Source organism: Phyllostomus discolor, chromosome 11, assembly GCF_004126475.2.
Source record: "Phyllostomus discolor isolate MPI-MPIP mPhyDis1 chromosome 11, mPhyDis1.pri.v3, whole genome shotgun sequence".
NCBI classification, from domain to species: Eukaryota; Metazoa; Chordata; class Mammalia; order Chiroptera; family Phyllostomidae; genus Phyllostomus; species Phyllostomus discolor.
Genome location: NC_040913.2, coordinates 51,003,167 through 51,021,407, shown reverse-complemented (window position 1 = coordinate 51,021,407; position 18,241 = coordinate 51,003,167). Strand labels below are relative to the sequence as shown.

The 18,241-nt window shown below is 36.6% G+C and overlaps 1 protein-coding gene across 1 annotated transcript in view; it reads left to right on the top strand.

Moving 5' to 3' along the window:
• FNDC3A (fibronectin type III domain containing 3A) overlaps positions 1 to 18,241 on the top strand; it is a 242,358-nt gene that overhangs the window by 156,793 nt on the left and 67,324 nt on the right. Inside the window, 1 exon segment of the mRNA XM_028526584.2 lies at positions 14,704 to 14,780. Coding sequence (XP_028382385.1) covers positions 14,704 to 14,780 — 77 coding nt within the window.

Sequence of the window (18,241 nt, the reverse complement as noted above, 5' to 3'; positions counted from 1 at the left end):
TATCTTCTCTTCCATTCTAAATGAGAGCTTTGCTGGATAGAGCAATCTGGGATGTAGGTCCTTGTCTTTCGTGACTTGGAATATTTCTTTCCAGCCCCTTCTTGCTTGTAAGGTCTCTTTTGAGAAATCAGCTGACAGTCTGATGGGAACTCCTTTGTAGGTGACTGTCCCCTTATCTCTTGCTGCTTCTAGGATTCTCTCCTTCGTTTTTACCTGGCTAATGTAATTATGATGTGCCTTGGTGTGTTTCTTCTTGGGTCCAACTTCTTTGGGGCTCTCTTCGCTCCTTGGATTTCTTGGAATACTGTTCCCTTTGCCAGTTTGGGGAAGTTCTCCTTTATTATTTGTTCAAATAACTTTTCCACTTGTTGGTCCTCCCCTTCTGGTACCCCTATAATTCGGCTGTTGGAACGTTTAAAGGTGTCCTCGATGGTCTTAAGCTTTTCTTCGATTTTTTTAATTCTTATTTCATCATGCTCTCCTGCTTGGTTGATTCTATCTTCCTTCTGGTCCACTGTGTTGTTTTGAGACTCAGATTCCTTCCTTTCACAGTTGGCTCTCCTCCGTGTGTCTTCCTGCATCCCTTTTATGGTAATCTGCATTTTTTCATGTAATTTGGATCCCAAATCAACCAGTTCCGTGAGCTTCCTGATCACCAGTGTTTTGAACTGTGCATCTGATAGATTGGCTATTTCTTGGTCACTCAAAAGGATGAGTCCTGGGGGACTGATCTGTTCTGCTGGAAACATGTCTTATGTCTTTCCCTGTCTCTCCTATTATTTTACTTATTTATTTATTTTTTCTCCGGTCTTGTCGCTCTTGTTACGGTGGGGGGCGGAGCCTTAGGTGTTCACCGGGGCTGGGCGCCCCAGTCGCTAGCTTGTGACGTCATGTGTGGGGGCAGGGGCGGGAGCAGGGACAGGAGGGATCAATGGCGACCCTTCCGTTCTCCTGGAGTCAGACACTTCCCTGGGCTTCTGGGCCTTGAGCTCTGCCCTGGTCCACAATTGCTGCCCCACTGATTCCCCCAGCCGCTGCTTGCGTACTCAGGGATCACCGCTACACCTCTGCGCTCTTGCGTCCCGGGTTGCTGTCGCGCCGATTTTGCACCAAATTTCCCCCGACCTACTCGCGCCTGCGACCCGCGCCAGCCCCGCGCCCGCCCGCTCGCTCGGCTCGTCGTCCCCTACCAGTCTGGATGTACGGGTCTACTTCAACTTCTTGGCTGTCCGACTTCCATTTAGATAAATCCTCTGACAGTTCTGATATTATGACTGCAAATCTTTGTTGTAAATTATTGTGGTTCTGTTCTTGGTTGTGCGAGGAGGTACGGTGCGTCCACCTATTCCTCCATCTTGCCGGAAGTCCGAATCTAATCTATTTAAAGCTTACTAGTTGTGACACTTTGCAAGTTACTTATCTTTGTATCTTTGTTTCCTCACCAATAAAATGGAATTAATAGTTACTCTACTTTATAGGGGTATTATGAGATTAAATAAGTTAACATCTATAAAACTGTTGGACCAGTGCCTGGTATCCTGTAAGTGCTTCTAAAAAAAAAATGTCAACCAAGTATTAGTGCTAGTGCTCACAAGCCTTCCTGAAAACAGTAGTTCAGGAATGTGTTAAAATGTTACCGAGAAGTCCAAACAATTGATGTGTTTGTCATGCTAATTTAAGAGAGTCCTCTGCAGATTATTTGAGAGTTGAAAAATAAAAATCAGGTACATTTTAAGTTCACTGAAATTGTCATTTTATCAGGTAAGAAAGGGAAAATGAAAACTATGCAGCCAGCATGGGCCCACAATGCAGACTTTCTTGGAGAGCTCTTGAGGAGGTTTGGGTGGTCTTGGGGTTTCAGAGATGGGCATGTGGAGAGACTTGAGTTGTGTAGCTCTGGAACAGGAGCCATTTTTCTTCCCCATACACCTGATCAGTGAATTCTGCCACAGGAGATTCTCTACCCCACCTTCTCAACTCCCTGTGTCCCCACCCTCCCAGTCTTGTACCCTGCAGCTGAGTCTGCTGGCAAAGGCTAGCTGGGACCCAATGTGCAGACATGCTTTAAAGGCAGACTCGGGTTGGTAGAGCAGATGGAAGTTAGAGGCAGATCTCAGGATGCCTTGTGATTTTTGCTGACCTGCCTCTGGGCCTGGTGCTGGTGGCAGCCCATCTTTGCATGCCGCTTTTGGCCTTTCCCATGCACACCCAGGCTCAGGAGAGGCAGCTGCAAACTGTGGATCACTTCATAGCTCCAAAAGTATATAGTCCAGGGCCCATCACAGGCAGTGCCTGACATTGATCTGCACCAGCGATCCTCCCAGGAGGCCCAAGAACCAACACGCCCAGTGACAAACTTCACACCATTATCAGAGTACAACCCAACTAGCTCCGCAAGTAGCACACTTAAAGGAAGAGCTAGCACCCACCAGGCTTTACTAGGGCAAATTTCACTATATTTATAGGGTCAGTTCGCACACAGCAGCTTGTGCAATGTTGTGAGTCTTCATAGTCAGCCAGCCTTAGTGTTAAACCCCACCCATGGACAGGCCAACAGCACTGAAGACTCAGCTACAACAGGAGGCTTACATAACCCACACAATGGACATTTCTGGAGCACCTAGCTCAAATGACCAGGAGATTTTGCCACTGAGACTCATAAGACACCTACTACTTAGGGCCACCATACCAAGACTGGGAGACATAGCAAATGTACTTAATGTGCAGAAACAAAAGGGAAAGACAAAAAAAGAATCTTAAAAGCCACAAGAGAAAGTTACCTACAAGGGAGCTCCCATAAGACTGTCGGCTGAATTTGCAACTAGAAGGGATTGGCATGAAATATTTAAACTAATGAAAAGTAAGGGCCCGTAACCCAAACTATAGAACAAGGCTCTCCTTTAAAATTGAGAGAGAAATAAAGAGCTTCCCAGTCAGGAAGCTAAAGGAGTTCATCATTACCAAACCAGTATTAAAAGAAATGATAAAGGGACTTCTTTAAGAAGAAAGGAAATGAAGAGGAACAGAATTATAAGTAATAAAATGGCAGTAAATACATTCCTATCAATAATCACTTTAAATATCAATGGATTAAATGCTCCAATAAAAAGACATAGGGTAGCTGAATGGATTGGAAAACAAAATGTGTATGTATACTGTCAACATGAGACCCACATCAAAAGATTCAAAGGAATAGAAAAAGGTATTTTACCCAAATAGGGACAGAAAAATCCTGGGTTAGTAATACTTATATCAGACAAAATAGACTTTAACACAAAAACTAAAATAAGTGAAACATAGGACATTACATAACGATAAAGGGATTTGTTCAACAAGAGAATATAAGCTTTGTAAACATTTATGCACAACATAGGAGCACCTAAATATATAAAGCGAGCGTTAATGGACATAGAGGGAAAGATTGACAGTAATACAGGAATTATAGGGGATTTTAATACCCCATTGGCATCAGTGGATAAATCATTCAGACAGAATTAACAAGGAAACAGTGGCCTTAAATGACAAACCAGACCAGATGGATTTAATTGATATTTTTAGACCATTTCACCCAAAAGAAGGAGAATATACATTCTTCTCAGGTGCATATGAAACATTTTCCAGGATAGACCAGACATGTTAGAACACCAAACAAGTCTCAGTTCATTTAAGATTGAAATCATAACAAGCATCTTCACTGACCACAAGGGTATGAAATCAGAAATCAGTACAAGGAAAAACTAAAAAACACACAAACACATGCCAGCTAAATAACATGTTACTAGGCAATGAATGGGTCAACAATGAGATCAAAGAAGAAACCAAAAGATACTTTGAGACAAATGAAAATGAAAACACAACTCAAAATCTCCAACAGCCCTGCAAAAGCAGCCCTGAAAGGGAAATTCATAAAATTATTGGCCTACCTCAAGAAACAATGAAAATCTCAAATAAAAAATTTAGCTTTGCACCTAAAAGAACTAGAGAAGTAACAACAAGGCCCAAAGTGAATAGAAGAAATAACTAATAATGATCAAAGTCTTAAAAAAAAAAGTACAAAACGTCAGTGAAACCAAGAACTGGCTCTTTGAAACGATAAACAAGATTGATAAACCTTTAAACAGATTTGTCAAGAAAGAAGACCCAAATAAATGAAATCAGAAATAATAGCAGAGAACTAACAACTGATACCACAGAAAAAATAATAATAAGGGATTATAAGAAAATACTGTGATCAGTTGATCAATGTGTCAACAGATTGGGCAATCTGGAAGAATTGGATAAACTGCTAGATATATTCAGTCTTCCAAAACTGAGTCAAGAAGAAAAAGAAAATTCAAATAAACATTGTAACTAATGAAATAGTGGAAGTAATTTAAAAACTCCAACAAACAAAATATCTGGACTGGATGGCTTCACAGGTGAATTTTACCAAACAGTCAAAGAATGAATAACATCTGTTTTTATCAAACTATTCCAGAAATTCAAGAGGAGAGACTTCCAAACTTATTTTAGAAGGCCAGCATTATTCTAATTTTAAAACCGGATAAAGACATTACAAAGAAAGAACATTACAGGCCAATATCCCTGACGTACATAGATGCATAAATCCTCACCAAAATATTAGCAAATAATTATTGCTAATAATAAATTTATTGTTAGCAAATAAATTAATGAGTTCAGGAATTCATGAAGAAGATCATACACCATGATCAAGTGAGATTTATTCCTGGGATACATGGTGGTTCAATATCTGCAAATCAAATGACATGATGCACCACATAAACAAAATGAAAAAAATTATATGATCCTATCAATAGATCCAGAAGCATTTTACAGAATTTAGTACCCATTTATGTTGAAAACTCACAACATAGTGGGAATACAGGGGACATACTTCCACATACCTAACAAGGGCCATATATGACAAAACTACAGCTAAATCATACTCAATGGGAGAAAAACTAAATTGTTTTCCTTCAGGTCGGGAATAAGACAGGAATGTCCACTTTCACTACTCTTGTTCAATGTAGTACCAAAATCCTAGCCACAGTAATCTGAGGAAATGAAAGGCGTTTGGAAAATTGGACAGATACATGCAAAAGCATGAATTCAAATTGGAAAGGAAGACATAAAGCTCCCATTATTTGCATATGACATGATATTGTATATAGAGAACTTTAACGATTCTGCCAAAAAACTACTAGAAGTGATAAATGAATTCGGTAAAGAAGCAAGATACAAAATTAATATTTAGTAATCAGTTGAATTTTTATACAATAATAATAAACTATCTGAAAGGGAAACTAGAAAAACAGTCTAATTTACAATTGAATAAAAATACCTAATAATAAATTTAATCAAAGGTATAAATGACCCGTACTTGGAAAATTATAAAACACTGAAGAAATAGAAGTAGTTACAAATAAACAGGAGTATTGTACTGTGCTGTGGTGTATTGTATTGTATTGTACTGTGAATGGGAAGAGTTAACATCATTAAAATGTCCATACTATCCTAAAATCTTTAGATTCAATGAAATTCCTATCAAAACTACTAATGGCATATTTCATAGAGCCAGAACAAATAATGCAAAAGTTTATATGGAACCACAAAAGACCCCAAATAGCCACAGCAATTTTGAGAAAGAACAAAATTGAACGTATCGCACTACCTGATATCAAACTATATACTACACAGCTATGTTAATCAAAATAGCATGGTAGTGACATAAAAACAGACATATAGATCAGTGGAACAGAGTAGGGAGCCCAGAAATAAACTCATGCCTGAATGGATAATTAATATGTGACAAAGGACAAAAACATAAAATGGGGTAAAGACAGTGTACTCAATAATGGTGTTTGGAAAATTGGACAGATACATGCAAAAGCATGAAGCCAGAAAACTGTTGACAAGAATAAATTCCAAATAGGTTAAAGACTTAAATGTAAGGCTGAAGACCATAATACTTCTAGAAGTAAACATGGGCAGTAAAATCTCTTGGCATTTTCTCTTAGCAATTTTTTTTCTGATATATCTCCTCAAGCAAGGGAATCAAAAGAAAAAATAAGTAGAACTACATCAGACTAAAAAGTTTTCACACATCAAAGGAAACCATCAACAAAATAAAAGGACAGCCTGCTGAATGGGAGAAGATAATCACCAATGATATTATTTGATAAGGGGTTAAGATACAGAGTTTATAAAGAGCTTATATAACAATACCCCCCAAAATTCAATTTAAAATTGGGTAGAGGACCTAAATAGACACTTCTCCAAAAAGAGCATACCAATAGACATATGAAAAAGGTGCTCAGTGTCACTATCAGAGAAATGTAAATTAAAACCACAATGAGATATCACTTCACATCTGCCAGAATGGCTGTCATCAATAAGTCAACAAATAAAAAGTGTTGGCAAGGATGTGGAGAAAAGAGAACCCCTGTGCACTCTTGGTGGAAATGCAGGTTGGGGCAGCCACTATGGAAAACAATGTGGAGCTTCCTCAAAAAAATTAAAAATGCAGCTGCCTTAATGACCCTGTGATTCCACTTCTGACTATATAGCTGAAAAAACCCAAACACTAATTTGAAAGAATGTATACACCTCTATGTTCATTGCAGCATTGTTTACAATAGCCAAAATATGGAAGCAACCCAAGTGACTATCAATAGATGAATGGATTCAAAAGCTGTGGTGCTGTGGAATATCACTCAGCCATGAAAAAGAATGAAATCTTAGCATTTGTGACAGCATGGTTAGACCTAGGTGGTATTGCACTAAGTGAAGTAAATCAGGAAAAGACAAAAAGCATATGATTTCACTTACATGTAGAATCTAAAAAGAAAATAAAAATAAATGAACAAAATTGAAATAGACTTATAGGTACAGACTAATGGTAGCCAGAGGAGAGGAGGGTTGGGAGACTGGGTGTAAAAAGTAAAGGTATTAAGAAACACAAACTGGTAATTTACAAAATAGTCACAGGGATATAAAGTACAGCTTAAGGAATATAGTCAATAATATTGTAATAACTATATATGGTGCCAGGTGGGTACTTAAAATATCAAAGAGAACACCTTGTAAAGTATGTGATTGTCTAACCACTATGCCGTATGCCTGAAATTAATACAAAATACAGTGGAACCTCAGTTCTAGAACTTAATTCATTCCAGAAGTCTGTTCAAGAAGCAACTTGTTGGAAAACTGAATCATACTCATACTCGTACATCTCCTTTGTCACCTGAAAGATGCATGACTGATCATACAGTTATCAGCATGAAAGGGTTGTCAAGTCGATAACCAAAGTTTTTGTTCAACAACTGAGACATTTTTTCCATGAATACCTTGGTCCTGAACCAAATTGTTTGAGATGGGAGATGGGAGAGAACTGAGATTGACTGTTATATTGAATGTAAACTGTAATTGAAGGTTTATAAAAAAAAATGTAAAAAAGGTACAGTATGCTCATCACTGTGTAATATATTCCTGTAATTATAATACTGTCAATGCATCCTCTCACTTTATTTTTATAGGAAAATTTTTGACTGATGCACATACTTGAATTAACAAGGTCTTTAGGAAATACTCATAAAGTACATCTATCTTATATTTTCCCTATTATACCTGAAAGATCCTTGAAAAGTATGGAGGATGTCACCAATTCTCAGCATTAGTATTTTGTGGCAATCGTGACAATAATAAGGATCTAGAACTAAGTCTCGTTAGAAGGGCACTGAAGACAAGTAAAAATACTGTATGGGACAGAAATGACCAATAAAGCAAAGACCCCAGGAAGGAGGAAGTATAGGTCATATCAAGGATAGATGTGCAGAGATAGTTCTGCCCTGGTGAAGGAACAATGATTCTTTTAAAAATAACATTGAAAGTGTTCAATTCCATGCTGAGATATGTGGTTAAGGTCAGTGTGGATGAACTTCTTAAAGAGTGGTAAGGATGTCTGGTAATCACTCTAGGAAACAGGATAGGTGATTAACCAGGGATGGATTTCTGAAAGGATTTCTGAGCAATGCTGACAGCTGAGTGAAAGTTCTAGACACCAAATTTATAAACATGCCTGTCAGAACACTATTTGATTTCTACAGTTCAGGTCTAAGAGAAGAGAAGGTAATTATCTGATTGATTAAAATTGGGGATTTTCAGAGGAGGGGATGGGAAAGGAAATCAGTCTATGAAGTCAATGTTGGATCAGAAGAAAGGAGAGGTATTTATGAAGAAAAACGAATGATGTAAAAGAGAACTGGAGAGATGAAAAATAGATATGGTGGCAGAGACTGAAACATGAAACTTTTAAGATTTCTAAAATGAGAATGAAAATCCAAGTGAAAGTCTCAGGATGTGTGCTGGAAAATGGTTTATTAAAAACAATGGAAGAGAAGAGTTCAAGAAAGTTTGAGACTAGATTTTGTGGACGTCAAAGTCATCGTGCTCATGGGCAAACATTGGTTTGGAGAAAAAAACTGTAAAATGGTGCCAAACTTCTCAGTGAGAACCAAGCATGACAGCAGTTAGATGGGATGGAGGGTAACATACTCATATGGTGTAACCTTAAGAAAGAAGAAACTTGAGTATCAAATGAGAAAACAGTGATAATGTGGAAGCAGCCTTAGGGTGTCTGGAGCCTGCCTGAAGAGGGAATGGAATCCTCTGCTTTCAAGGGCTGCTGAAATAACTATTCTAGAGGATAGCAAGGTTTCACTTAAAGGAAGCACAAAAACAAGTGTTCTGTGAAAAGGTTGAGGACAGAGGGAATGTATAACAGGGGAAATGGTTTAATTAGCACAATGGAAACAATTGAAAAGGTAACCAATTAAAGGAAGCTTCAGAAATGGAAACACAGCCCTGTGAGAACATGAGCCAAAATAAGGAAGTAGGCTTGCAGGGGCTTGCTTTTTGTTTAGGTACTGAAGATCTGAGACACGGTTGGAATTACTGAGAGGCTTAGTTCAACATTTACCAGGAGATTGCCATTAATTCTTGCTCTTCAGGCTAGCCTTGCCTTGCCTTGCCTTTTAGTAGGGGCTCAGAAGTCAACAATTACCCCTCCGAGCATGTGTGAGTGGTCTTTCAGTGTTTTACCTCTTCTGGAGTGTCTAGAATTTATTTATTAAAATAAGTTATCCCTTGCCAGTTCTTGTTCACTTTTTTTGAAGCCTGGCCCTTTGAACATAGGTTACTTTTCAATGTAGTCTTTTTTGTTGTATAATACTGGCTTTTCCTCATTGTATACCCTTGGCAAATTACTTAACTGCATTCTGCTTTAGTTTCTTTACCTGACAGATGCCTAGTTCAGTTATGATAAGGATTGAGTTAACATATACAAAACACTCCAAATGGTGCCTAGCACTCTACACTATATAATTTTTATTTTTGAAAGAAAAGTTATACTTTTACTTACATTAACTCTCATTTATTGAGCAGTGCCAGCCAATGTATTTGGTACTTTAAATTTATCTAATATGATTCTCACAACAGTGCTGAGTGTATTTTAGCCTTTTTACAAAAAGGAAGCAGAATCAAAGAACAGTAAGTTGCCTTGTTAATAAATATTAAAGCTGTTATTAAAACTTATCTTTGATACCAAAATCCTTTATTTTTCTTTTTATGTTTTTAATCCTTACCTGAGGACATGCTTACTGATTTTAGTGAGAAGAGAAGGAGAAAGTGAGTGAAACATCAGTGTCAGAGAGCAATATTAATCAGTTGCCTCTCTTGCATGCCCTGATGGGGGAATAAGCCCGCAACCTAGGCATGTGCCCTGACCAGAATCTAATCTGCAACCTTGCAGTTTGCGGGTTGATGCTCCAGCCAACTGAGCCATACCATCCAGGGCCCAAAATCCATTTTCTTTCCATTCTGCAACTTGTTACAAATCATAATCGTCATTATTTAACATAATACATAGCACCATAAGTAATGAAAAGGCCTCTAACATTTTTTACAGGCTTTTTCCCCTCTCATAATATTTGGTCTCCTTCCTGGTCTCCAGCAGTGCTTGGGTAGAGTGCTGAGCTTTCAGATCTCATAAATGAGTGAAATGCGATCCACCAAGTATCTGTATTAATGTCCAAGTTAAATCTTTTTAAAAAGGAAGAAGAAAGAAGAAAAAAACAGTAAAAGTGGTTGCCCTTATTATTAATTTAAGGAGTAAATGCCAGCCTGAAACTTAAATCCCAAGTTTGAGGAACACACTGATCATGCTTATATTTTTAGTCAATTCTTTGTGGGCATTAAGTTACAGACATATTTCAGAGTGAATCTTATAAATTCATGCTGTATGTACGTACTGTAAACTTTCTAAACAAAAAGTAGCAGGCTGGTTAATAAAATTTTAGTAGGTTCCTAAGGAAGTCTGAAAGATATTCAAATTCAAGGCAGCCGCAGCAGCAGCAGCAGCAGCAGCAGCAGAAACCTTTGCTTCCCTCCCATCGCGCCTCCCCCCTTCCTTTCCTGCTAACTGCAAGTCACGTGATGAGATAGGTATCACGTGACTCGGTCAAAGGCTCTTCCTCTCTGCTTGGGGGCGGGGGTAATGCGGGACCGTTCGCCAATTAAAGCTGTTAACGTGTACTAGTACGCTATTTCCTTGTTGGAGTTTCTTGTTTTGTGCTGCTACTGTAAAAAGAAAATGAGTGGTAAGATTTGCTGGCTGGTTTTGAACATTCTATTTTTGTTTTAAAACATAGGAAACATTGAATTAAGCTAAGGTCACGGTGTGTGTGTGTGTGTGTGTGTGTGTGTGTGTGATTTCAAAAGCTGCCAAATCTGTCGCTATAAAAATACTTTAAATTGTTGCTGTTTAGTTATAAAGGATAAGACTCTAGAGTTGGGCTGCTTTTGCGTCCCACCGAATATTCCTTTCCAGTGTTTTTATTTTACTAGGTTTTTTTAGAACTAAAATTGGCATCACATTATTTGGAAGCCATTGTTAAATCTTGCTTATAAAGAGAATGTGTAGTAGTGCATCAGCAGCCCGTTTCAAGAATTTAAACCCATAAATATTTGTAGATTCGTTTTAAAAACTTAAATGTGAGCATCTGCTAATAAAGAAAATACAACTTATACTAGCTAAAATACCTTTTAATATGTCATTGATAGCACTTGCAGGGAATTGAAGTAAAAGGCTCTCAAATTTTTTAAGACAATTGGCGAATAGGGTTTCTGTAAGATTTGGGAATAGGAAATATGGCCTTAAAAATAATCAATACAATAGCTCTATGATTTGGGGCAGATTTTGCTCAAATCATGTAGATTATTCAGAAGCTACTAGATATATCTAGTTATTCAGATATAGCCACTCTTGTGCAGATGTGCATTTAGTGGTACAATCTATAACAGATTTATCTTTTCTTCATTAGAATAAAATCTTCCTCAGGGCTTTTAATTAGGGTCTGTAGTTAATCTTTTAGGACTTCCTAAATTAAGAAATATTGGCACTAGGGAGGTAATCGAACATTTGCATCAAGTATGTCAGGTTTTAGGATTTTGCTGCTATAGACAGTAGCAGAAACAAAAATGTAAATATTGTAGTTCCAAACCTCAATACTTGTATTTACTATGTTTATAGAGTTTTACATAAAGTTATGTGTTCAGTGTTAATTTACACCAGTTTTTATAGATAAAGGTATGGTATCCCTTATTTGTCCTTTTAAAAAATCTAATCACGTACCATTTCTGTCTCTGGATGAGAAAATTTACTTGCTAGAGTGAAATGATTACTTCCTGGGGAAATGAGTTTATTATTCCTGCACTGCAATAGTAATGTATTTCCTGTTGGTTTATTTTGGGTTGGGTTTATTTTATTCTGTTTTTAGTATCACACTTAAATATAATTAAAGGATAAAATAGAACTTCATACGACTAAATTATAAGCTATTTGACAGCTTTTAAAGTATAATATGGTTGGAATTATAACTACATAGTACTTACCTGTGCATATTTTTAGTATAAGAAGGGCAACCCAAAGCAGTTATGTAATTTTACAGGTTTAGATTTCATCAGCAATAACTTTTTTACTCGGATGACAAAAAGAAAAACAAAAAACACTATATTGATGATATACAAGGATGAAATTTGACAACACATGAAAGGAACCACAGTCCCTGGAAGCGCAATAAATGTTAAATTCTTTTATTAGGATTACAGACAAAGTTTTAAAGGAATTCTTTTCCCGGTTCTCAGCTAAATTTCACATATGATGAATAATATCTGTCTAAGCCAATTCTAAAGATTCTAAAAGCTAATTCGCTATAGTTTTATGTAAATTAGCTAATAGAAGTAAACTAGCATTAGTTTAAATTTCTTCTCATTTTCTCTTGAGTCCAGCATATAGAAGTTAAAAAGTGAGTTTTGGGTGAAGCCTTTTTTGCTTAGAGGTATAAAGAACCTCACAAGTTTTACTGAGTAAATTAGTAGGTAGTATCTTAAATTTAGAAAAACTTTGTTGTTCTTTTCTTGTTTTTCAAGGATATAAAGATGAGGCCTTAGTTTTATAAGCATGCTTACGTCTCAAATTATACTAGTTGTCAATAATGCTTATTTTAGTGTTTCTTGAATATGTAGTAGAGCTATATCCTTAGAAATGAAACTGCCTGATTTTGAGTCCTACTTCTACCACTTAGGTAAGCTTAATCTCTCTGCCTAAATTTCTACATCAGAAAAATGAGAGTAATAATAATATTTCCCTAATACAATAAGTATGAAGAGAAAAAAATATATAAAAGGCCTGGTAAGTTAGTATTAACTATATGTAATTAGCTGTTGTAAGATAACATTCTGAACAGCTTCATGTATTTGGTGGGCTTGTTTTGAAAAAGAGTATTTTATTGAAAAGTAACTTTTATCATTACATATTACATAATATAATTTGGTAGCCTGCCTCCCCCCACACATACATACACTCCTTTCTTCCTCTTAACCACTTGAGTGGTTTCCCTACTCTCTTCCTTCCCTGCCCTGTCTCCTCCTCTCTTTCCTATCCTTTTCTTTCCCCTCCCCTTCTCTCCTTCCATTCCAGTCCTCTGCATTCCACGTCTTCTCCCTTACCATCTCATTCTCCTCTTCCCCTCTCCTCCTTTGCCCCTTCCTCTCTCCCTTCTTACTTTTTCCTTCCCCTCCATCCCCTCACCACCACCCTCCCTTCTTTCTCCCTTTCTCCCTCACTGTTAAGTAATTCTCCTCCTGTATCCCCCTTTTTTTCCTACATTCTCTTTCTCTTTCATACCTCTCACCTCCTTTCCTTACTCCCACCACCAGTTTGTTATTTGATCCTTACCCCTTTTCCTTTCCTAAAAAGAGAAAAGTGGCATATCTTGATTTGCTGGCCACCTCTATGCTCTTTATTTTTGTTTTTCTGAAGTATGTTTACTGTTACCAGTGAAATTTGGTTTTTTTCTGCCCTATGATTAAGCTTTTTCTCTTTTATTTGTTTTATAACTAAGATCCACTATATATGTACTACAGGTTGATTCTATCTAAAGGAACTCTTTCCCCATTATATTCATCATCAGACTCTTGGGTGCCTCGTATTTCTTTGGAGAAACCTCAAAAAGAAGGTTTCATTGCAAGTTATTAAAACTAGTGGGTGACAGGGCAATGCAGTCTAGATCCTGGAAAAAGGGGATCTGAAGGTGAGATTTTTTTTGAGTTAGGTAAAGAAAGTAAGATTTTATTCCTAGAAAGAATAAAACACACTTCCAAAAGTGCCTGTTTTATCCCAGAAAGGTTAAGAGAAAAGATAAATGAAGATATTTAGAAAGTTGTTTGGAAAAGATAACACTAAAAATTAAAGGAAATGCAGAATAAGACAAGCTGAATTTCCTCTTTAAAGAACTTTTAGTGTAAGAAACAAAAATTTTCTTTGGCTAAGTACACGTGTGGAATTTTTGTTTGTTCTCAAGCCCCCACAGACATGACTTACACGTTACACAAATGGTTATTTAACCTTAACAAAGCAAGTTGCAAATTCCTAACTATTCTTTCTTTTGTTGATTTTCCCTCTTGACTTTTTATTTTTCCCTATTGCTTTTTAAATTTTCCCTTCAGTATCTTTCATTGGTTTTTATATGTAAAGTTTGGTTTTCATTTTCCTCTAGGTCAGTGTTTCTAAATTTGCACATAAGAATCACCTAGGATATTTATAAAGTAAATATATTGACTCAAGACCCCCATTTACTGTAAGCATACTAAATAAAAGTGTTTAGGAGAGCCTGGAAATCTGTGTGTTTAAAAGCTTCCCAGGTAACTTATGATCACCAGTCAAATTTGAGAAACACAACTGCAGTTAAAGGGTAATCAGTGCACTTTATAAAATTTTACATATTTATTTATTTATAGGGGAAGGGAAGGAGAAAGAGAGGGAGAGAAACATCAGTGTGTGGTTGCTCCTCATGTGCCCCCAACTGGGACCCTCGCCTGCAACCCAGACATGTGCCCTGACTGGAAATCGAATTGACAACACTGTGGTTTGCAGGCCCGCACTCAATCCACTGAGCTACACCAGCCAGGGCAAACATTTTACATTTTATAACAATTGAACTCATCTGAGTTTCTTTCCATAGTTATACAGTCCTGTTAGTTTGAGTGTTTAGTTCAGATGAAATATTCAAGGGTAATTCAAATTGTTTTCATCTTTAGCTTGCTAAATTATCCTGGATTAATACATCATATCTGTGGCCCATTCAGGTCCTGCTCAGGTTCCAATGATGTCTCCAAATGGTTCTGTGCCTCCTATTTATGTGCCTCCTGGATATGCCCCACAGGTATGTTTTTGTTATTTTCTTTTATACGTATATAATAGTGATCATAATGTTACTTTCATTTCAATTAAAAATACAATTTAAGTGCCTGAAACTTACCCAGTACAGTATATCTTCAGTAAATCTTTCTCAAGTATTTTAGTACATTCAGTGTATTTGGGAAAAAAAGAAAAATTAAATCAACAGCACTCATTATTTGTTTTACTTTGGGTGTTGAATTATAATAAAGAATTAATTCTAGAGATTTATTTCCTGATATGTTAGTAACATAAATAACTATTTTAAGATTTAAAGGTGCCTACACTAACATTTTTTAAAAATTAATTATTTGCGTTAGAAGTAATGCAAGATAATGCTTCCAACCTTACTTATACAATGACTCACAGATATTCACAATAACTGTATGGTACATTGTGGTAAATCAAAGAGATTGAAATCTGTAGATCTGCAACTCTAAGGGTTAGGGGATCAATATCAATACCCATCTGTAAGCCTTTTCTTTATACCAGTTGGGAAGTTCTGATCTAAGAATAAAGTATAGCACACATATTTGCACAGGAAAACTGAATTAAACTGTAAGATCTGTAGGTGTTCAGTTCCTTTAGTTACTGAGATTCTGTGTAGTCTGTACCATTGCCTCAAATCCTTTTCAAAGTACCCAGGTTTTTATTCCCAGCAACGAATTTATACTGAAGTTTTCTTTAGACCCTCTCTTCCTTCCTGATTATGCCAGAATATTGGTGGGATATTGTGGTGGATTCATTGCCCACTCTATGAAGCCCACCACTATATGAATGACAGCAAAAGAAGACCATGCTAGTGGGGAGAATGGAACTAGTATGAGAAATAGAGTCAGAAAAGCTGAATTCATCTTATTTTAAACCCTGGCTGGCTGCATGGCCTTGGACAAATCAATGTCTTTGAGTTTCAGTGTCTTCACTATAAGATGAGATGGTAACATGTGAAAGTACGTTGTAAGCTTTTCAGAAAAATATTCTACTTACTGTTTCTACTTTTCTTTAACACATGGAGTCCTTAATTTATTGCAGTGTGCATTCTGCCTCTGTTATGCAACTAAATCTCTTTGATACGTACCAACCCCAAAGGCATTTTTTTCTAACGTTGTGCTCTTTGACCTCTAAACATTGGACACCATTGATATGTGTTACCTCAGACTTCCTTGACATAATGCTGTCCTGATTCTATTTCTCTATTTACTTATTCACAGACCTTTATTCACTTATATAGACTATTCCTGGTTTGTTTGTTTTTTTGTTTGTTTGTTTGGTTGGTTGGTTGGGTTTTTTTTTTTCCCAACAGGCATGTATTGAATGGCACCATGTGCCAACCTCTGTATTGGATGCTAGTGACAGAAAGATAATTAAGACAAATTATTTCGATTGCAATTACAGGGTATCCTGCTGTTCTCTCAGCTAACAGTACCTTTTATTTTTTATTTTTCTGGCAAGTTCTTGCCCTTCTTATTCATGACCTCCTGGAAGTAGCGTTCCTTAGAATTTTCCAGGTGTCTCTTTTTGGGTTCTCCTGGCACATTGTGTAGGTCCCTCTTTCACTGAGTGAATCACACTTTAGTTCATAAGTTCTCTTTCCTGAGAGGATTATGAATTCTTACAGTTCCCCATATTCAACAATATTCAACAAAAATGTATTGAGTGCTCATATATGCCAGGGACTCTTCTAGGTGTTTGAGATACGTCCATGAATAAAAGAGGCCCAGACCTCTGTCCCTCTGTAGTTTGCATTCTTGTGAGGAGAATAAAACAATAAGCATAATAAATGGGTAAATTACAGAATGTAATAAGTGGTAAGTAATATGCGGAGGAAAAGAGAAAATAAAGCTGGTTACATTTTAAAATAGGGTGGTCAGGATAGGTCTCATTGGAAAGGTGACATTTGAGCAAGATCTTGAAGGACAGATAAAATTCTCCTGTGCATTTTGCGAGGGGAGAGGATTCTGAGAACAGGAACAAGCAGTTCAAATGGCCTAAAATAAAAACATACCTGGGAGCAGCAAGGAGGCCACTGTGGCTAGACTGAGTTCTCAAAACAGAAAGTGGTTAAATAATGAGGTCAGAGAGGTAACAGGACCAGATAATTGAGCAGTTACTAATTTTTATTTCCTCAATACTGAGTACAGAGCTTGTTATGTAGTAGGAGTTCAACAAATACTAATAAATCAATGAAATAATCACCTAAATTGAGGTCTTATATCTTCAGGCCAACAGCCACTAAAATAATCTTCTGTATTACTTTGGTTTTTTTACTTCTGTTATCATAAAGGGCCTTTAGTGGGCTTGTTCATATCAGAAAGTCTAGATTTCTTAGATTTCTTGACATATAAGGCCTTATACAGTTTGTCCTAGTTGACCTTTTACCCTTACTTTCCTTCTTGATAGTTTAACCACGTTCCCGTTTTGCAGCCAAACATGATATTCCATGCTCACTTGGTATTTTCCTTTCTCCATGGTTTTGTTAATGCTATTATCTGGAGCATGTTATTCATTCCTGCCTTTTGAAATTCTACCCATCCTTAAAGACTTAGGTTAAGTTATTTTTACTACTTCTTGATCATGTGTTATATTCCACTTAGTATTATGATTATATGTATATGTATTCATTTTATAGGATTTTAAGTTCCTTGACAATAGAGGGTGGCTTTTAATTATTTCTGTTGTGTGGTTAACTTGAATATAGTAGGTATTTATAAATATTTGTCAAATAAATGCATGAGCTTTAACAATAATCTTACTGGAAGGATTATGTGAGGCGAATGGACTACTATTTTAAGATTATCTCCAGGAAATGTATCATTTTCCATCACACAGAGTAATCCAAAGACAACAATCAAATCTCATGTAATTAAAATAATTTAAATGCCCTCTATGTCAGAATGGATTCTAGTATGTTGACATCACTGTGAAAACAAAATTTCTAATGTTAGAAAATACTTCAGAGCCAGGTTCTAACACAGCTAAGCACTTGATAATTGTCAAAATCTTGACATAAGCAAACAGTAGTTAGAAATTTAGAAGCTAGAGTTTTAACCAAATATTAAGACACACAGATGGTATATTATACTTTATTAAAATATAGGTTGTATGTGGTTTAGCAGGAACCAGGTAGCACACATACTAAATGTATAAGTGGCTGTCATTTATAGTCTCCTTTCATACTTTTATGTAGTGATCTTTCCTCATGGCAGCAACTTTAGTCACCTTCATCCCTTGCTTTTTGTGTATCTGTTGCTGAAGGCCAGTGACCCAAGGAAGGTCAAATAATGTTTTTGCTGTATCTTCATGTGATTCGGTATATACTGATGGGACTCAGCAAGTTTATGGATTATGGATTTTAAAAAGTTTGGTGAAACAAGCAAGGACTGCAAAACTAAAAATCTAACATTGGGACTTTTTAGCTTTATAACTGAGGAAATAATACTACATACA